At 42.8% G+C, this 21,725-nt stretch overlaps 1 protein-coding gene across 1 annotated transcript; it reads left to right on the forward strand.

The window, feature by feature from the left end:
- Nucleotides 1-37: 37 nt before the first annotated feature.
- Nucleotides 38-21,502, forward strand: Utp15 (UTP15 small subunit processome component). Its single transcript, XM_052743464.1, has 13 exons — nucleotides 38-167; nucleotides 2,586-2,757; nucleotides 4,278-4,370; nucleotides 4,465-4,649; nucleotides 6,533-6,711; nucleotides 7,309-7,434; nucleotides 9,597-9,732; nucleotides 10,328-10,412; nucleotides 11,213-11,362; nucleotides 12,686-12,787; nucleotides 13,895-14,028; nucleotides 14,501-14,559; nucleotides 18,337-21,502. The coding sequence occupies exons 2-13, from the start codon at nucleotides 2,668-2,670 to the stop codon at nucleotides 18,582-18,584; spliced, it is 1,587 nt and encodes a 528-aa protein (XP_052599424.1). The 5' UTR covers nucleotides 38-167; nucleotides 2,586-2,667; the 3' UTR covers nucleotides 18,585-21,502.
- The last annotated feature ends 223 nt before the right edge of the window (nucleotides 21,503-21,725 follow it).

Raw genomic sequence — 21,725 nt, forward strand, 5'->3', positions numbered from 1 at the left:
TCATCTCCCCGCGACGCGCCCCTGCGCCCTTGCGTTTCCGGCTCCTGGCGTGTCCGCGTGAGTTTGAGCAAGTGCTTCGGAGACATCTGCTGCAGGGAGCTGGCCAAGTCTGGGGAGTCGTCCTGGGGATCGGGGTGCCTCGGCGGACCCTGGGGGCCCCCGCAGAGGTAGGCGATGGTGGCGGCCCAGGCTCTGCTCAGGCCTCACTGTGATCTCTTGACAAGCTGGACATGCTGCGCTGGGCTTCCCAAGGCTCCAGATCACTAACCTTACCTGCCTCCGAGGATCCTTGCGATTTAATTTCGACCCAGGCTTTGCTCCTCCGTAGTCGCTCTCCTAGCCACCGCTGTCAGTCTCTGGAATAACCTGCTCTTCTCCAAAGCCAAGGACAGACTTCTGTCTTAGTGACTTAAGAATGGCCGGGTATTCGTCTCCCTCGGCGCTATGCCCTACTCCTTTTATGTCCATCATGTAATGTTATGCTTTATAGACCCCGCTGAAATGGCATACTCTTTCCAGGTAGTATTAAATATCTTCCTCGTCCATGTTCTCAGTACTCTGATTACAGAGTTTATTTGATCACACATTGTATTGTAGTAATAATACCTGTTGTTCAGTGAACCTCAGTTTCTTAGGCCCTGACTTTGGTCCAGTTTTCTCCCATTCGTTTTCACAGCATCTCGCTGTTTGCACTGTCTTCCTTCACACGTCCCACTAATGCTGTTCATCTTTTTAAACTAGCAAGTCACTGCTACTTTTCACTTCTTTCCTCCAAATGCTTTTATTTCTTGAAAAATAGACTTAGAAGGTACTCTTCCTTGGATCTGTTCCGGTGCTTGTTTTTGTGTATCTAGTGCACTAAGAATTTTTTTTTAAACAGATAAACATTCTGTCGTATGTACAGTGATTTGGTTGGAATCAAGTGAAGCAGCCCTTGACCTCAAAGAATTCTTCTCTCTTTCACAAACAACAACAAAGATTGTTTCTGTGATTATTGGGGAAATCTGTAAAAATTGTGAATTTTTCTTGTTATGCCATTAACCATAGAATATCCCCTATTTTGCCTGTTGGTTGGCCCTTGATAGAAAGTATCTTTGAACACATGCATTGTTCTTATTATCGACCGCTATTGATTTTGACTATATATTTTCCAATAGGAATTTGCATGATGCCCCCCCCTTTTTAAAAGACCATTGTTTGATCATTTTCCCAAGCAAATACTTCCAATATATTGTTCAATTTAACTGGAAAAAGAGGTCATTACAATGCAGTGTGATTATGTGCACTCACAGAAATAGAGCCAAATAGGATCATGGGAGAGAGCACCCAGTCTCAGAAGGCAGGAGGAATTTCTGAAGGACAGTCTGATTTCCTTTGGTGACCTTAGTAGATAGAGAAAGGGCATTCCTGGTGGAGAGCACATGTTGAAGCAAGAATGAATGAATGTGCTGAGTTTAGTGAACTGTAAACAGTTGGTAATAGTAAGAGGTCACACTAAAAGGGCCAGAGCAAAGGGAGCCCCTTACATGCTATGGAGCTAGAGCTTCATTTTCTGGGCGATGTTCAGTTTTGCAGTGCACTGGTAACTATTTGGAAGATGGATGTGGGCATCCAGGAGACTTTCAAATGGTGTTGCTTTTATTTCAGTAGTCAAAAAGACACAAGTTAGTGCAATTGAACTAGGCTTAAGTGGACTTGAGGTTTAGAAATAGTTGAGAGATTAAGGGCTGGCGAGATGTCTTAGTGGATGTAGTGGGGTCAATCCTGAGCACCCACGGGAAAAGGAGGGCTTGGAGTGTTTCTATCATCCCAGTGCTGGGAGCCAGAGACAGGAGGATCCCCCAGACTTGCTAGTCAGGCTCGCTAGCAGGCTTTTCAGAATGGATGTAGAGTAGCATCATTGGTACCATTCACCTGATAAACTTGACTGTCTTCAGTTGACTGCTTCTCGGGAGATGTTTTGGTTTCATTGCATGTTAAGAGCTTTAATTCATTTTTTTAAAAATCCTATTCTCCCACTTTAAGTTTGCTCTATTTCAGTTTTCTATCCTACAGTTTAAACCTTTTAACATTTAATTGTATGCCTTATGTCAGCACATTATCTCTAATTTCATTGTAGGCTTCTACACTAAAACATTAGCTTTGTTTTACTTTCTTCTTGGTATCTTTTTCTTTAGGAAGTCAAGTCTGTAGAGATAATTTTATATTTCTAATTCTATATTAGTATTCTATATTAGAAATATAGAAGAAAGCGAATATTGTCAAGAAAATGAATATTGTAGGCTTGCATGCTTTTCTGGTTTGCCTCTTGGAATGTCGAGTCATATTTATTCTCAAGTGTTGCAGACTGCTCTTGGAGTTTGAGGAGAACATGCATATACAGCCAGTATGTACAGATGGTGCAGTGTGGTACCCTTGATCTATATTCTTCAAGTGTCTCTCTCTTCTAGGGTTCTAATGAAATGGTTTATTGGTCATTAATATATGAATTTCCATACAGTCTTTGAAATAATGTGGAAGGAGAATTATACTTGTATGTGAACGTTAATAAATAATATGTGCTTTAAAATGTGTTCCTTTTTCAGACATAAGGCAGAGTCACTGCAGTTATCCTGACATCAGTTCCAGATTATTGACCCCTGGACAACAGTGTAGTCATATGAAATCATGGCTGGTTATAAACCTGTAGCAATTCAGACATATCCTGTACTCGGTGAAAAAATCACCCAAGACACTTTGTACTGGAACAATTATAAGGTAAAGAAGGAGAGGAAATGCGGGAGGAGGGAATTTGGACATTTCTGTATCCATTTATGTCAGTTTCTCCAGCTTATGCTGGCAGAACCGTTAACTCAAACTAATAGTTCAAGTGGATACTTTGTTACCTATTTTTTCTTAAAGCTTCATGTAAAAATCCATACCACTTAATTATTTTAGCCATGCAGATGCTTAATGTAGAACATGTGTGTAATGGCAAATGAAACTGTAAAACTTGAATCTTATATGCAGGAAGACTTATTTGCTTTTTCTTATTCTGAAATTAGCTTCTCTGTACCTTCTAATAAGGCTTGAAATGTTTTTTGTTTGTTTATTTGTTTGTTTTTAATTGAGAACCTAGAAAACTAGAAAATGTTTGGAATTAGGAGATTTGTGGAAAATGAAATATAATCAGATAATAAAAATAGAAAGAGACTGAGCCTCACTCACAAGCCAAAAACGGATGTAGCTCAGTTGGTAGAGTGCTTGCCTGGCATGCATAAGCCCTGGGTTCAGTCTCCAGCCTTGCACAAACCTATTCGGTGGTACATGCCTGTAATCCCAGCACTTGAGAGCTGGAGGCCAGAGGATAGGTTCAGAGTCATTCTTAGTTACTCAGGGAGGTTGAGGGTAGTCTCAGCTACAGGAAATCAAGAGCACTTGGTGCTCTTGCAGAGGACCTGAGTTCAGTTCCCAGCACATTGGGCAGCTTATAGTTGCCTTTAACTCCATTTCCAGGGGATCTAACATCTTTTTCTAGCCTCAGCAGGCATTTCACATGTGCATGTTTAGACAAGCAGATACACACATACACATAAATACAAATAGATAAGGCTAAAAAAAGCACAACATAAAACCAAATAAAATAACAGTTTAGATACTGTTTATTCTGTTATATTGGCATAAATGAAAAGAAAATTGAGAGAGGGAATTGACAGTAAATGTCATAACTTTATAAAAACATTGTTGCTCTGTACTCATAGCTTGAAACATGGCCTACTTTGAAAAGTTTACTAAGACATGTAAAAGTGTTTATTGATGTATCCACTGTAATATTGGAATTCTTAAAAAATATGTTCATTAGACGTAGATTGGCTCCGTAAATTATGATGTATCTCTATAAAAATGGATGGTAAATTTATTGCTTATGTACAAAGATTGCTAAAGTGGGTTAGTAGGCGCAGAAAAGATTCAGATCTGTTTACGTGGTCTGGTCATCTTTGTGTTAACTTAGAATCATAGTTGATTGATAGAGACTTAGCTCTTTTCTTGGTGGGAATCAGAATAAAGTCAGCCTCTGAGACAGTGGGATGTGGCTCTCCAGCTGTCCTTATTTTCTGGCGTGTCAAAGGGCAGCAGAGTGGTTTCTGCTTCACCCTTTCCTTTCTCTTTTCCTCGTATTTCTCTGTAATACAACCTACTAACTAGGGACAAAAGGAAACAGTCCGTAGGAAATAGCATAATGCTTAACTATGGCTCGCCCTTTTAACTCTGCCAATACTCTCTTGTTTTTCATGAAGACTCCTGTGCAGATTAAGGAATTTGGTGCGGTGTCCAAAGTAGACTTTTCTCCTCAGCCTCCATATAACTACGCAGTCACAGCCTCTTCAAGAGTAAGTGCAGTAGTGATCGTCTTTGTTCTTGTGATAGGATGTACTGCGGAGCTTGGGCCTGCCTTCTAGTGAAATACTGCTTTTTATCTTACAGATCCACATTTATGGCCGGTACTCTCAAGAACCTATAAAAACCTTTTCCCGTTTTAAGGACACAGCATACTGTGCTACTTTTCGACAGGATGGCCAGTTGCTTGTCGCTGGCAGTGAAGATGGTGTAGTTCAACTTTTTGATATAAGTGGGAGGGCGCCCCTCAGGCAGTTTGAAGGTCATACAAAGTAAGAGCCAGTTTGATGTGTGTTGTGTTAATTTGTTGTTTTTGTCTTGAGAGCTCAGCCTTCATACTTTTTTTTTTTTTTTAAAGATTTACTTATTTATTATGTATACAGTGTTCTGCTTCTGCTTGCATATATCCCTTCAGGCCAGAAGAGGGCGCCAGATCTCATTACAGATAGCTATGAGCCACCATGTGGTTGCTGGGAATTGAACTCAGGACCTCTGGAAGAGCAGCCAGTGCTCTTAACCTCTGAGCCATTTCTCCAGCCCTTTTTTTTTTTTTTTTTTTTTTTTTTTTTAAATAATTGATTTATTTTTATTTTATTTGTATTGGTGTTTTGCCTCCAGATATGTCTATGTGAGGGTGTCAGATCTTGGAGTTATAGACAGTTGTTAGCTGCCATGTGGGTGCTGGGAATTGAACCTGGGTCCTCTGGAAGAGCGGTCAGTGCTCTTAACCGCTGAGCCTTTTCTTCAGGCCCCGCCTTCATGCTTTTGATAAACACATATTGGTTGTGTGAAGAGTACACCCATATATACTTTATTTCCTGTTGTTCTCAGACAGAGGACTTAACCTGAGTTCCACCGTCCAGTTCCTAGAGCTGTGACTGCTCTAGAGTTGTGCGTGATGTTTTAGAAAGTGTCTTCCTTTCTAGGAGGTGCAGTGGGATCTGAGCGGTTGAAGATATGAACCCACTGCTCTAACGGCAGCCTTACAGCTCTAGTGATGCTGTAGGCCAGCTGTCTCAGATCTGCTCACACTGATGTCATGCTGCCTTTCTTTTCTTTGATTTGTGGTATTTGCCTCTTGATAAATTCGGTTTTCTAACTTTTGTTTCAGGATTACTAAAGTCATTGCTGAAATCTGCTACTGATTTAAAATACCAAAGTGTTCCTTTCTTTTTTTTTTTTAATTACAAGCTGTCAGGATGTCAGGATCATCATTGAAACACTCAACAGAAACTGTTTTAATAGGATTCTACTCTGTGGCAAGTCTTTCTCAGGTGTTTTGAAAGAGCTCTTTGTTATGTTTTTTAAAAAGTGTGCCTTTGCAGAGCTGGAGAGATGGCTCAGTGGCTCAGAGTTGCTCTTACAGAAGTTCAGTTCCCAGCACCCATATGGTGGCTCACAACTGTCTCTAAGCCCAGTCCCAGGACATCTGAGGGCACCAGACACGCATGCAGATAAAACACCATACATATGAAATAAGTAAATAAATATAAATACTTTAAAAATTGCCCTTGTTGCAACATTTAGAACTTAATTTTCACTAATTACTGCATTTTGTTACTTAGTATTCTTGCCAACCTAATAGTAACATAATATTACACTTCAGTACATAGTATTACACTTTGGTACATAGTATTATTATACTTTAGTCCATAGTATTACACTTTGGTACATAGTATTACACTTCAGTATATAGTATTACACTTTGGTACATAGTATTATACTTCAGTATATAGTATTACACTTTGGTACATAGTATTACACGTCAGTCCATAGTATTACACTTATGTACCAATACCCATTTTAAAGTTTTCCCTTTTCTCTTAGCTTTTTATAAATATTTTCTATTTTGTGGAGTTGAGTATTTATTTACTTATTGTGTGTGCACATGCCATAGCATTGGTGTGGAGGTCAGAGAACAACATTCAGAAGTTGGTGCTCCCCTTTCATTGTGGTGGCCCCAGGGAGAGAACTCAGGCCATCAGGCTTGACAGCCAGTGCCTTTACCCAGGGAGCCATCTTGCTGGCCTGAACCTGAGGGGTTTTTGTTGGTTTGTTTTGTTTGTTTAAAGTCTAGGAAATAACACTTTATGTTAGAAGATGCGAACAGTAGAGCTCTCCCTTTTTTGTAATCTGTTGACTCTTCATCTTTCAGAGCAGTTCATACAGTAGATTTTACAGCTGATAAATATCATGTGGTCTCTGGAGCTGATGATTATACAGTTAAATTATGGGATATTCCAAACTCCAAAGAAATTCTGACATTCAAAGAACATTCTGATTATGTGAGGTGCGGCTGTGCTAGCAAACTGAACCCAGACCTCTTTGTAACAGGTTGGTGATCTCTTTCTACTTACTGCTGTGCATTCTTTTGGGGTGGAGGGGTTTAAATTTTCTTTAGTAGAGTCAAGGGTATAGGTCAGTGGTGGAGCACTCACCTAGTATGTATGAGACCCTGGGTTCAATTCTCAGCACCATTATATATATACACATATACATATACATATATATATGTGTGTGTGTGTGTGTGTGTGTGTGTGTGTGTTTATGTATATATATATATGGTTTTGATTAAAGTCAATTTTTTTGTTTTCTTTTTCTTCTCTTGCTAGTGGGTTTTGTTTCTTCTAAATGTGTTTGGGAATATCTTCGGCTGCTTGACTGCATCATAGAGATCAGGTTGCAGTGGGCTCATGGTGCCTGGTTGTCACAGAGCCACAGTGTGTAGGTGGAGCTCAGTTTGTGTGGGTGACAGAGTGCTTTAGAAACAGTAGCAGCAGAAGGCTTGGAAGTACTGACTTTATGAATCATGTGTGTGGTTTCAAAAAAAAACCTCATGTAATGTTTTTGTCCTTTTAATTTCAGTGTGCTAGACAAACTTTTATTGTTTTAAAGAGCAAAGTTCACATAATACAAACGTTGACATTTCAGGGTCATATGATCACACCGTGAAGATGTTTGATGCTCGGACAAATAAAAATGTTCTCTGTGTCGAGCACGGGCAGCCTGTGGAGAGCGTCCTGCTTTTCCCCTCCGGCGGTCTCCTGGTGTCTTCAGGTATTGCTTTTCGAAAGAGCTTTCACCACTAGTTCTGGTCTCAGATAGATTAGATTTTTCTGTATGAGTTGCCATTTGTGGATTGTTGGTGTTCGCCTGACTTACATATCTGGGCATTTGCTCGGTTGGTAAGTGGGGTGGCCAGTAGCTGTCATTTGCTGTGTCGGACCCGCACCGGCACTGTTCTGTTGTTTGCGTGGCATCTCTAACGCTGGACAGTCCTCTCAGGCAGTTAGCATTCTGGTTTACAGTTAAGGAGTTAAAGAAAGGATCAGCTCGTTTGTCCAGGGCAGCATGGTGAGTCGCAGGCCTAACTAAAGTCCCCGAATGTGAGAACTCAATAGATATGTATGTGTCCCATCTGACCCCATGCCCCTTCTGTTAGTTAGTCCAGCTAAGAAATCTGCATAGCTTTGACAGCCTTCCCTCGGGTCTGGAATCATGCTGGTCTCCTTTCCTGTGACGCTTGGCAAGTTCCTCTCCAGCAAACAGCACACGTGCTGGAGAGGACCAATGTAGAAATAAACAGGCCGAGCTTGATGCATTCATCAAAGTGGAGTTGAGTGGGTTTTGGCTGTGTCTACTAAAGTGAACTTTTATAATCATAATGGAAGAAGTCGTTTGACCTTTTCATTCATCAATAAAGGCAAACTGTTGATATCAGAAGAATGTATTTACCTGGTACTCTATAGCTTTTAGTTCTTCTTCTTTAAAATCTATTCTATACATTTTCCGGCACCTGATTGACTTAAAAAAAATCTGTGTCACTGTCAGACATAATTCTTTCTTGTTGTTTTGAGAAGTGGAAAGGAAACCATGTTGAGTGGGGCAGGTGAAAATCTGTGCACTGATCACTCCTGTGCCACCAGCTAGTTGTGTAACTTGGGCAGTCCCTTAATGTCCCGACACCCTGAGAAGGAGAACCCGTATTAGATGAGTGATAGAAAACTGACCCTTCTCATAAGCTGCCACACTCAAAGGGAAAGGTGGACAGTGTGAGTTGAGCATTGGCCCGGTGCCTCAATAGGGTAGATGAGCACGACATTCTCCCCCACACTCCTTTTGCCGTGTCTCCTTTTAGACTTTTACTTGGTGTTTTGTTTTTCTCTTCTTTCTCTTCTCTTCCCTTCTCTTCTTTTCTTTTCTTCTCTTTCCTTTTTTTTTTTTTTTGAGACAGGGTTTCTCTGTGTAGCCCTGGCTGTCTTGGAATTTGCTTTGTAGACCAAGCTGGCCTCAGACTAACAGAGATCCATCTGCCTCTGCCTCACAAGTGCTGGGGTTAAAGGTGTGTACCACCACTGCCTGACTATACTTGGTATTTTATTGGAAATATTTACAACTTATTTTGTGTATAGGTGGTCTGCCTGCGTGTATGTCTGTGTACCATATCATTCAGTGCCCTCAGAGGCCAGAAGAAGGCCTCAGATTCCCTGGAACTGGATTTATGGATGGTTGTGAGCCACCATGTGGGTACTGGGAACTGAACCCAGGTCCTCTGAAAGAGCAGCAAGTGCTCTTAACTGCCAAGACATCTCTCCAGGTCCTAAAAAAACACTTTTTAAATCATAGAATTAAATTATCTTTTAAAGACCTTTATGATTCTTAGAGTAAATTTTTTTTTTTTTTTGATGGGGTTCATAAAATTTTTAGGAAACAGTAATGGAATCATTGATTTCCATTTGTATAGTATTCCTTAAAGTGTTGGTTTTTTTTTTTTTGTGTGTGTGTGTGTGTGTGTGTGTGTGTGTGTATACGTGTGTACATGTGTACGTGAGTGGAGTTCAAAGGACAGCTTTCAGAAGTCAGCTGTCTGCTACCATGGGGGTCCCAGGGATCAAACTCAGGCCTTCAGTCTTGGTGGGAAGTGCCTTTACCTACTGAGCCCTCTTGTAGGCCCAGCATTTCTCTCAGCGAATCTATTATCCTTGAAAGACTTTCGGTTCCCTGTTTGTTTGCTGTTCCTAAAATAAGCAGTAACTTAGTCACATTAACAGTTCCGTGAGTAGGGACTCCCACCCAGCACCACTCTCAGTGGCGGGAGGGGCCAGCATGTGAGGTCTGGCTCCAGAAGCTTCACTTAGCTCCCGTGAGCAGTGCTCCAGACCTTCCTCATTCGGTGAATGTAAGCAGAATGTCAAAGTAGCTGTTCTTCCTTTCCACAGGAGGTCGCTACGTTAAAGTCTGGGACATGCTGAAAGGAGGGCAGTTGCTCGTGTCTTTGAAAAATCATCATAAGACTGTGGCGTGCTTGTGTCTGAGCAGCTCTGGACAGAGACTGCTCTCCGGCTCACTGGATAGGTAGCATTCCAGCTTTCTTGTGCATCGTTATTGGTTGGCACTTACTGCTTGAGAAACTGAGTTATTTTTAGCAGTATTTGTGATAAAATGTTCTAATGGTTTTCATAGAAGATAAAAATCTATTGATTTGAAAATAGTTTGACCTTTCATTTACATATAACTACTTATATTTCCCCAGAAATAATTTATCGATTGCTTTAGCTTATACACTTGGACAATATTGGTTACCCACTTGAACACTGATTTTTGAAATAGCCTATTTTCCTGTAGTTTCTTTTAAAGTCATGTTTATATATACATATGTATTTTGAAAATTTTATTCTGAGGATATATGTAATTCCAGGTTACATCCTTTAAAATATAAAACTTCAGCTGGGAATAGTGGCCCAGGCCTTTAATCCCAGCATTTGGGAGGTTGATCCTCGAACTCACTGAGATCCACCTGCCTTGCTTCCGAAGTGCTGGGATTAAAGGCGTGCGCCACCACCACCCATCTTGGACTGTAAATTTTCATAGTCATATAGTTTGCTAAAGACAGACAATTGATCTTTTCCCTCATTTCTGAGGTGACTTGACAGAGCTTTCTTTCTCACAGGAAAGTCAAGGTCTACAGCACAACTTCCTACAAAGTGGTCCACAGCTTTGACTATGCAGCTTCCATCTTGAGTCTGGCGCTTTCTGTACGTACTTCCAGCTCTTCTCACGTTGTTACACACTGTGCCTACGAAGTGAAAGTAGAGTGGAATCTTTAGACTTATTAAGGCACGTTAGCTGTTTGAAGCCAGACAGTTGCCAGGATGTGACGTTACCTGATACCTGCATGAATTCCCACTTGGTGGCACTGATTGCTGTCATGGTCACACCGAGGCTGGACTAGGACCTTGTTAACTCTCCCTTCCACCAACTCAAGGGCGTTACAAAGCTCAAGAATGGCAGATTGGCTCCAGAAAAGGCAGAGAGGACAGGAGCAGTGGAGTGAGCACTGGGCTTTCTGGAATGTTCACTGTCAGGTTTCATGAGGAGCCACATTTGGGCTGGAGGATACCTGAATATGTTATGTGGAAATCTCAACCTGGAGAGGAAAAGTAAAGAGAAGCTCTTGTGGGGGAGCCAGCTGACGAAAGTCATGCTATTGCGTGGTCCTTTTCTGCTCAGAGAACATAGACAGTTATTTTGAAGCTTGTCAGGATGCCATTAACATTTTATTAGCGTGGTCGGCCAACATCAGCAAGATCATCACATGCCCTTCCCCGCAGTGCTGGCAGTGCTGTACGAGGATAAGAAGGTCTGTCCCGATAGTGGTACCCTGGAGGAGGAGGGATTTTGCTATAACATTTTGAGCAGATCATTGTTAGGAGTGTGTGTATTGACTGGAACTGTGGGTAGTAAGATAAGTATTGGACATGATGCAAATGCTGTTTTGAGCTAAAGGTACTAGAATGTTGGTTAACAATAGACGGGCTTTTCTGATTACCATTAGCACGAAGATGAGACGATAGTTGTCGGAATGACCAATGGAATACTGAGCGTTAAACACCGGAAATCTGAAGCAAAGAAGGAATCTCTCCAGAGGAGGAGGAGGCCTGCATATCGGACCTTTATCAAAGGAAAAAATTACATGAAGCAACGGGTGATTATGGTTTTTGTTATTATTTTTAAAATATGACATTTCTTAGAAGGGTCAATTCTACCCATTCCTGGAATTTATTGCAAAGAATGATTTGCACAATATGTACATTTTTGTGGTGCTTGCTCCATCTAAGTTGGTTCCAGATTGCTATAGAACATTATTGAAGAATAATGGGGAGCAGGGACTACTTAATACCCCGAATCATGACATAACATAGTGCTTTACCATCTTCAAAGTAGTGTCTGTCACCCACTATCTGATTTTTCCCTCTAAACAGTGTGTGCCTGTAATATCACCCTGTGTCAGAGAGGAAGGACTGAGTGTAAAGTTCTGACTGACCCAGGAGGTCATCAGAGGTGTGATGATTAGATCTTAGTCTCTGGTTTGTTTTATTTCTCTTTATATGTAGTCATACAGCCTGCCTTATTCAATTTTTTTTTTGAGAAATTTTGCTCAGAATAGATATATGCTAAAAATCATAAGAGCACATTAACATGGCAAAGTGTAACATTTGGATTATGAACATTATTTGTCATGTAGTGTAAAAGCATCCTGACTTTAAAATGTATATATCACTTTATTATGAAAACATCTATTTTTTTACTTTTATTGATTCTTTGTGAATTTCACATCATGCATCTCAATCCCACTCATCTCCCTGCCCCTCACATTGCCCTCTGCCCTTTCAACCTTTCCCCCAAAACACAAAACCAAATTTAAAAGAAAAACCAAACCAAAGAAACAAGTCAGAACAAAAACAAAGAAGAATCCTGTCGTGGAAGCTGTAGTGTGGCCCGGTGAGGCACACAGTTCACCCTTTAGTCTGTTCATCTTCACTTGTAAGTGTTCATTGCCACAAGTCATTGTTCTGACGCGAGGCCTCTGGCTTCTGCTACACCGTTGATAACGGACTCTCACTGGGGCTTCTCTTGGATATCTTTGTTGTTCAGTGTCGTGGGGATCCTGCTGTTTGGGATCTGTAGGTTCGTCCCCTTCACATGCTCCAATAGTTCACAGATGGGGTGGATACTGGCGTGGACCAGCTCATAGCCCTGGTTCTGGGCCTGGGTGGTAGCTGGGTTGGTCAGCTCCCTGGCTTTCTTCATCATCACAATCCCAGTGAGCTCTCCAGCACTGCCTCGGCTTGCTCACCCAATGCAGCCTACAGCAAGGAGCCCTAGTAGCAAGTTCTGCTCTCGGGCCCTCACATCTGGGTCCCCCTCACTCATATCTCCAGGGCTAGCTCTGCTGGAAAACATTGATTTCTAATGGAACTATATAGATACTAATTTCCTTCCTCTATAAATTTGCTTTTTCATTCAGGATGATATCATGATCAATAGGCCAGTAAAGAAACATCTAGAATGGTATGACAGGGACCTGAAAAGTTTTCGGATCTCAAAGGCACTTGACAGAGTGCTTGAGGTGAGTGAGAAACATTTTCTTTTCACTGACTGTTTTTTAATTTTGTTGGTGTGTGTGGCGGGGTGCATGTATGTGCATGTGAGAAGGCCAGAGATCAACGTTGGGTGTTGACCTCAATTGTTTTCCATCTTCTTGAGGTCATACCTGTCTTAGTTTGCTTTCTGTTGCTGTGGAAAGACCATTCAGCTTACAGTTTATAATCCATCATGATGTTGGAAGTCAGGGCAGGATCTCAAGGCAGAAACCTGGAGGCAGGAACTGAGGTAGAAGCCATGGAGGATCACTGCTTACTGGCTTGCTCCCCATGGCTTGCTCAGCCTGCTTTCTTGTACAGCCCAGAACCACCTGCCAGGGGTGGCACCACCATGGTGAGCTGGGCATCTACATCAGGAAAATACCCCATAGACTTGTCCATGGGCCAGTATAATGGAGGCATTTTTCAGTTGACGTTCCTTTTTCCCAGATGACCCTGACTTGTGTCAGGTGATAAAGAGTCTATCCAAGACAGGGTCTGTTACCGAACTGGGAGCTCTCCAGGTAGCTGGCTGGCTTGCCAGTGAGCCCTCAGGATCCTCTTGGTTTTCCTCCCAGGATTGAGATCATAGGTGTATGCTGCCATGCTGAGCTAGTGAGGAACATTTGAAGAATCTACCCAGGCGGTGGTGGTGCATACTTTTAATCCCAGCACTAAGGAGGCAGAGGCAGGTGGTTCTCTGTGAGTTCGAGGCCAGCCTGGTCTACAGAGTGAGTTCCAGGAAAGGCGCAAAGCTACACAGAGAAACCCTGTCTCGAAAAACCAAAAAAAAAAAAAAATAGTCTCTGGTGTTATGGCTCTTGCCTCTAATCCTAGCACTTGGGAGGCTGAGGCAGGCAGATCACAAGTTTGAGGTCAAGCTGGGATATATTAAAGTTCAAGGCCTGATAAGGCTCGTAAAGTGAGACCCTGTCAGAAGAAAAGGGAAGGGACATGTGGGGGAAGCATCTTGACGATGGGTTTATGATTTACCATGACTTGGGAGTGTGAAGATAAGCTTGGTAGTTTATTGCCGTGGAGTGATCTTCTTCTTGTCTGTCCTTTGGCTGTACTGACTCTAAACCTTTTTCTAGCCTAACTGTGTAATAAAGACGCCCGAGGTTACAGTTTCCATCATAAAGGAATTGAATCGGAGAGGAGTCCTTGCCAATGCTCTTGCAGGTCGGGATGAGAAGGAGATTACCCGGGTTCTGAACTTTTTGATAAGGTATGCTTGACTTGGGTTTTGTGGCTTAAGTCCTCCTGTTACTACCCAGTGGGAGACACCTACTTCTAGTTTGCTCTTTACAGAGAGCTGGTGGAACAATTAATGTTTGTTTTAGGGATGTTTTTCTCTCTCTCTTTCTCTTTATTTATTTATATTATTATTATTAATTAAATTTTTTCATTTATTTTATATCCCAACTGTAGTTTCCTCTCCTTCCTCTCCTCCTGTTCCCTTCCCCCTCCCTTGCCTCCCCTCCCCCTATCTACTCCTCCTCAGTCTATGTTCAGAAAGGGTCAGGCCTCCCATGGGCGTCAACAAAGCATGGCACATCAAGTTGAGGCAGGACCAAGCTCCTCCCCCTGCATCAAGACTGGGCAAGGCAACCCAGCATGGGGAATAGGTTCCCAAAAGCCAGCTCAAGCTCCAGGGACAGACCTTGCAAGATTCATTAAACAGAAGTTTTGCTTTGTAGGAATCTGTCTCAGCCGAGATTTGCCCCTGTTTTGATTAATGCTGCTGAAATAGTCATTGGTGAGTAGTTGTAAAACTTAAACCTTACAGCATGCTTGTGAAAGTGGAGGTATTGGGACCGGAGAGCTCAGCAGCAGGACATTTGTCAGCACGTCCGGGCTCCTGAGTCTGAGCCTCAACATTGAAAAAGATTAAAGAACCTGAAACAGAAAACCTAGAGGTACAGGTGTAATTAAAATGTAGTAAATGTTACAGGGGCAGATTTGAATTGATTGGACTAGGATAATTACAACTTAAGAAAATTTTTCCCATAAACATCTATAATGGTGGTCTTTTTTTTAATTAGTTAATTTATTGTTTGTGTGTGTATTTGTTTATGTTTATATGGTTTATAAGAATGTGTGTGTGCGCAGGTGTGTCCCCCAACTGCTGGCATTGTAGGCATGTGCCACTATGCACAGCCAAGCCTGCGTGCTTTAATTGGAGAAGTAATTTATATTTGGGGTTAGAATTGAGAAGTGTGTGCTAATGCTGGGGGATTGTACACTGTGTATATGTTGTTCCCATTGGCTAATAAATAAGCTGCTTTGGCCTATGGCAAGGCAGCTTAGAGGCAGGTGGGAAATCCAAGAAGAGAGACAGGAAAGAAGAAGGCAGAGGCGGAAGAGACACCAGCCGCTGCAGAAGGAGCAGCAAGATGCCAGCAGACCAGTAATGCCACCCCATGTGGCAACTTACAGGTTAATAGAAATGGGTTAAGTTATAAGGGCTAGCTAGCAAGAAGCCTGCCATAGGCCATGCACTTATTAAATCTCTGAATGATGATTTTTTTTTTTTTGTTTTTTTTTTTTTGTTTTTCGAGACAGGGTTTCTCTGTGTAGCTTTGCGCCTCTCCTGGAACTCACTTGGTAGCCCAGGCTGGCCTCGAACTCACAGAGATCCGCCTGGCTCTGCCTCCCGAGTGCTGGGATTAAAGGCGTGCGCCACCACTGCCCGGCGCTGAATGATGATTTTATAAGCGGCTGCAGGACCGTGAGGACGGTGGGACCTGAGAAAATTTACGACTGCATACTAATTCCTATAAGATCCTTGTTTTCCCCAAATTGACCTTTGCTCTTTTCTCCCTCTTCCGTTCATCTTAGAGATTTGCTGGTTTATTGTATTGAAACCGTCTGATCTTTCCTAATGCTCTTTTGCTCGTCTGTCTTCTCTGGACACTCCTTTCTGCTCCTTTACTGTGACTTTCTTGTCGTGTGTTGGCTTCCTTCAGGGTCGTCTTCTCTGCTGCTTGAGTGATCATGCTTTGCCTGAGTCTACGTCCTCCATCAGTTCTAAAGGCTGGCTCCACTGGATGGGATTCTCTTAGCAGTTATTCCTCTCAGGCTTGAGATCACTTCATGTTTCCCTGCTCTGCGGAAAGGACTGATGTTCTAGCAGTGAGCTCAGCTCTGTGGGGAACTTGGTCCTGCTCTTGTGTGGTGTTTTGTTCCATGTTAGCTATGGTACGGCATAGGAAGCCTCTTCACTGGGTATGCGTGTTTAGAGTTTTGAGTGCCTCCTGTATTTGGATGTCTTCATCTTGCCCTGGATTTGAAGTTTTCTGCTCCAGTTTTATTGTCTGGATTTTGTATGCTTCTTCAGCGAGGATTCTTAGGTTTTCTTTTGTCATGCCCCAGAGCTCTTGGAGTCTGTGAGTGTGTTTGCTTTGGTTGTTGACAGTGTGTGTGGATCTGATAATTCCTTGGCCCACTCCTGCTCGACTTAATCCAGATATTTTCCACTGCGAATTTGACTTACTGGATCTTTTATATCCAAGGTTTCCATTTGGTTTTTCCTTAGAATCCTTCTGAGGAATTCCTTGTTGGTGTCTTTGGTCTGACTTTTTACTTCTTCATCTCTTTTATGGTTGCCTCTCTGAGGTCCTTTATTTGGTAGGTATTGTAGCTCTGTCAGTCTCTGTGGGTCCAGCTGTTAGTTAGTTAGTCAGTCAGTCAGTCAGTCAGTCAGTCAGTCAGTTAGTTAGCTAGCGCCCTGGGGCGGCCTCATACCGCTCCTCTTTTCTTCCCTTCTCCTTTGTGATTTGCTCATCTCTTGGGATGGATAGCTCTGCTGAGTCTATATGGAGACCTGTGCTTGACGTCTGTGCCCGATGCACACAGGAAAGAAAGCAGCCTGCAGTCATGGCTGAAAGCCAGACCCATGTTTACATCCAGCAAACCACCCGAGAACTGATGGACCCCCAGTTAGAAGGGAAGAGGAAGGCCTGAGGGCGTGATAGGGTTGGCTAGGAGTTTAAAGGTACAGCTATAATAAATAACAGGGTTAGTGAAAGGACAGAGAGGTCACAGCTAGGAGGAAAGTGTGAGCAGCAGTAGTGAGGGAGAAGAAGTGGGACAAGTGTAGTTAGTACAGAACAGTGGGGTGCAGGGCGGTTCTTCCTGCCGAGGAGACAGGGTGGCTGTCGCCGGGCTGAGTTCCGGCCAGTGCATGTCCGTGTGCAGCCTCAGTAGTGTGGACCATGCAGCATCCACCCTCAGGCTGTTCTCAGGAGCCAGAGGCCCACCAAGCTGGAGGGCTTACACCAGAGGTACTCTCCCAGTACCCGTGTGGGCGTGGGACACGCCATGTAGTGGTTCTCTGGGGCTCAGACTGGAAAGCAGTCGGGCCATATGGACCGTGCTGGGGGCATCTGCACTACCACTAAGTGACCCTGAGGGCTCTGGCCAGGCCGGCCGCTGTCCCAGCCCTTTCCCCCCTCGTCTTCCCATGGGATTGGTCTTCCACTAGTGGCCCTCAGCTGCAGTGAGAAGGAGAGGGTGCTCTTAGCTGTCATCCTTCAGTCCCGGGTCCCTGCTGTGGTATCCAAGTCATAATCACTTTCCCAAGTCCATAAGGATGTTTGTGATGGTTGCTCTCTTGTCCAGTAGAGTAGAGAGGCCTGTGGGGCTTGAAATAAGAAGATGCAGGGGCTCCTGGGCCCCTGGCTGGAAGAGATTAGTAACATAAGGTGGTTCCCAGCACGACCAGTTTGCGTGAGCAAACTTAGACATGTTTGCTGTGTGAATCACAGCTCTTTCTCTAGAGGGCCGGGTCATGTAACTGGAGCCCACTGAAGTGGTCTTTTTCTCTCTTGCTGGAAGCCGCAATGAGGAGGATTCACCCTGTCTACTTCTGAGTCCTTACGCTAGGGTCCCTTCTTTCATTTACAAATGTTTCTGGATTTCACTTGGTCCTGCCTGCGACTTATGTTGCACCCTCAGGCCTTTTCATGTGCTACATCTCTTCCTGCCCCTCTATACCTGATACTTTGTTTCAGGTTTGCCACATGTCAGCATCCTGGGTCTTCCTCCATCACTCTCCATCTGTTTTTCTGAAACAGGTTCTCTCATGGAACCTGAAGTTCACCGTTGAGCTCCGCTGGTGACCAGCAAACCCCAGGGGCCCACCTGTCTCCACCTCCCCAGGGCTGGAACTACAGTTAATTGTATGCCTGGTGTCCAGTTTATTTTTCTTTTCTTTGTTACGGGTTCTGGGAATCAAATTCATGTCTTAACTGCTTGTAAAGGAAGCACTCTAACCCCAGCCATCTCCCCAGACCCCAGACATGTAGTTTTTAACATGAAAATGAGAGTAAGACCCCATACACTGTATTTTGTGTAATTATTTCTTTTCAAAATGCATTTAATCAGATGAATTGTTATGTTTCCTGTAAATCACAAATTAATTATTAAAAATATTGGTATTCAGTGTCTTTATAGTTAGTATCATACTGTTTCTAAAGAGTGATTTCACTTACAGAAAATGTTTCTAGTTAATGTATTTTCTGTCCCTTTTTAGATATATATCTGCCTGTGATTGGCCAGTCACCAGTAGTTGATAAAAAGTTTATAGTGCTTCAAGGACTTGTAGAAAAAGAAATTGATTACCAAAGAGAACTCCTAGAAACCTTGGGGATGATGGACATGCTGTTTGCTACCATGACAAGAAATGAAAGTACCTGTGTGTTGGAACATGTGCCTGCTAAACGCCCAGAAAAAAAGACAGAGTCACCCCGTCAGCCCAGTGACACAGACAAGGACTCCTAACTGGGAATGGTTTGACTCTTAATTACTGAGAAGAAGAAAGCATCTTCGAGGCATTCAAAAAGAGAATTGACAGGAGTGTTATGGAAGAGACTGAATTAACTCTAATTGGGAAGTGGGCACCTGTTTGAAGACACGGTTTCCATGTATTAATTTGATCTGTACAGTGGGTTTTTCCACTGGAAGGTCTTAGTTGTCTTGGTCACAGTGTCTGTCGACCTTGGATGAGTTGATACTGATTTTATTGGAGCCAAACCCTCAGTCACGTGGCCCTCTGGAGAGGGTTCCAAGTGGAGTCCTGCCAGGGGGACAGAACCTGGGTTTTCGTTTTTTTTTTTTTTACTTTTACCCTGGGAAATACCAAGAACAAACAGCAACAGGAAAACTCCTTTCCTGTACTCAATGCCCCCGAGAACTTTTCTTGCTGGTTATCTTCCAAGTCCTGGGTCACACACACATTCTCACCAGCTACCGGTGGACTGTCTTCCAAGTGTGGCAGATCACGGGATACTGCTCCTGGAAGCATGTTTAGGTGTGATAAGTCTTTGTTACCTACGAACTGTGCTCTCCAGCGGTGTTTTCCTTAGTCTTGCCTGTCTCTGCTCATGACCAAGTCCAGAGAGATCTGACTGAAGCAGGTCCCCTCCTCAGCCGCTGCCTTTCTCCCTTCCCCTGCTTCAGCTCTGGGATAATTTTGTCCTCTCACGGCAATGGCCTTTCAGCTGTGCGTTCGTTCAGAGCCTGTCTCTTATGTGTAATCCTCAGTAACAATTCTCTTTGCTGTACCTACACGTCCTTTTCTCTGTTCTTCATTCTGTGGGTCCAAACCTCAAACAGCAGCAGTTTGCTTTGGAAAAAAAAAAATGTGTTTTTGAAAGTTCATTGTAAACCATATTTTTTATAAAGAGATTTTTTTCTTCTTCTTGGCTTGCTGAGGTGTGTCAATTCCTGATGGACCGTCAGTGCCTTGTGACCAGCATACTGATCCACAGCCATTACTTTCCTACCTTCCTTCAGTTACCCTGCTTAGCTTAGTAACGTGTCTGGTGATGGCATCTGGAGCTGAAGGAATCCTCGGGGAAAGATTTTGTAATGAGTCAGTTCTGTAAATTTAGATTTCCTTAAAGCAGAAGAAAGTGGGGATACGTCTAGAATGTTCTGTGTGGACACAAGCTCAGCTATAATAGGCTATAGTTCCCACTAGTGAGCCGAAGCAGTTCTGCAGTATGGTGTCTTGTGAGAAACCCGGAGTTTGCTGATTTGAGTAGTCACAACCTGAGTCACAAATGAGAGCCTGCGCTTTAAGGTCGAGAAGGTTGATTGACTTCAATCCAGCTAGTGAAGGAAATCTCCTAAGCATGCAGAGTTGGCACTAGCAGTTGGGATTCTCCCCAAAGCTGTAGCTGCTGGCCCCTGTGCGACTCTGGAGCATTTCCTGGCCATCACTTCATCTACTTCTTCTCATCACAACTATCCAAGTGTCGAATCAGTCTCTTTTGACATTGAATTAATTAAAGTTCCTTACCATCCCTGCACTGGGCTGGCCTGCTGGGCCCTAACTGCTCACTCCCTCTGACAGGCTTCGAGAGTCCTGCAGCTCCTGTGGACAATTGATAGTAAATACAGACCTTAAAAGGATTGGGAATCATTTCCCAGTGCTCCGTGCAGTTATGTTCAGGACTGTGTGTTTGTTTGTTTGTTTTGAGACAGGGTTTCTCTGTGTAGCCCTGGCTGTCCTGGAACTCACTATGTAGACCAGGCTGGCCTCAAACTCACAGAGATCCACGCGTCTGCCTCTCAAGTGTTGGGATTAAAGGTGTTTGCCACCACACCCAACTCAGGTGTTTTTTTTTATATTCATTGATTACTTTCAGTGTGATGTGTTTTAACATAATTGACATATTTCAATATGTAATATTGGCCTTAGGAGTCAAATGCCTAATCGATTTTTAGACTTGTGCTTCTTAGCTGGGAACTGTTTGATATTTTTTACCATGGATGGAAAAATAATGAAATGTTGCTGAGAACGTAGTCATTTATGTTTAATTTATTATGTTGACGCAGACTTAAACATACAGGAAGGTTTGCTTGTTTTGATTCAGATTTCTCAAATGCCTGTGCTGTTAAATTGCGTAAGGAATTGATGTCAAATGGGACGCTTAGAAATTCCACTGATTTAACTGAAATGAATTCTCCCTAACATTAAAGACTCCTTTGAATGTGATTATTAAAATGGAGTAGATTTCTCGGTGGGATACTTCCAAGTTAAAAACTTAAGAAAAATTTGAATATCTATAACTTTAATAAATGACCATGAATAGTTTTATCTTTGAACAAAATATCCCTGAGAAACTGAAAGCCATTTGCTGGCAGATGATGTTTTCTATTCCTATGTTATCTATTCCTTTGGCCATGGTTGTCTGGGCCGGGGGTGGTATACCCGACTCAGGCTGTGTCTACAAACCTGAATTTACAGTGAAATTGTTCTTCTAGGTCAGAACAATTTGGTTCTCAACCTACGGGTCACAAACCCTTTGGCAGACCTCTGTCTCCAAAAATATTTACATTACGATTCAGAACAATAGCAAAATTACAGTTATGGATTAGCAAAATAATTTTATGGTTGGAGTCACCACAACATGAGGAACTGTATTAAAGGGTAGCAGCATTAGGAAGGTTGGGAGCCACTGCACTAGGGAGATGTGGGAGGCTGGGAATGCTATGCTGGGGGTCTTCATCAGAGAAAGCAGTTTCCAGAATGCATCTTATATGCAGAGAAAATAAAGCCAATGACTGTCCTGCCTCACCAGATAGAAAACCTGTCTTAGTTCCTGCTGGCTTTCTCTCTGCGTTATCTTGTCTGGACTTCCTCCTCTATGAAGTTCTTTTGGAACTCTCAATAAATATATTTTTCCTACTTACATGAGTGTGAGTGGATTTTAAAACTGAATGACTGAAGACTTCTTGACCTTGAGACATTGAAATTCAGAGGTTATAAAAATGAACAAATTAGACAGCACTCCTTATTCTCTTCTAGCTGACATTGTGGTTGAGGGGAGAAGTCTGGTAAAGTATAGAGTGGGTCACATGATGCTGAGTGATGCAGAGAACATTCATGATGTGCGAGAGACTGAAATGTTTCCA

The sequence above is a fragment of the Peromyscus californicus genome, unplaced genomic scaffold, assembly GCF_007827085.1.
Source record: "Peromyscus californicus insignis strain IS unplaced genomic scaffold, ASM782708v3 Scaffold_18__1_contigs__length_77618521, whole genome shotgun sequence".
Taxonomy (NCBI): domain Eukaryota; kingdom Metazoa; phylum Chordata; class Mammalia; order Rodentia; family Cricetidae; genus Peromyscus; species Peromyscus californicus.

Excerpts from the sequence above, each read along its gene's own strand:
- Utp15 (XM_052743464.1), top strand. The coding sequence starts at position 2,668 with ATGGCTGGTTATAAACCTGTAGCAATTCAGACATATCCTGTACTCGGT. Across the intron at positions 7,435-9,596 it reads CGGTCTCCTGGTGTCTTCAG|GAGGTCGCTACGTTAAAGTC; the intron begins GTATTGCTTTTC and ends TCCTTTCCACAG. Across the intron at positions 14,029-14,500 it reads GTTCTGAACTTTTTGATAAG|GAATCTGTCTCAGCCGAGAT; the intron begins GTATGCTTGACT and ends TTTGCTTTGTAG.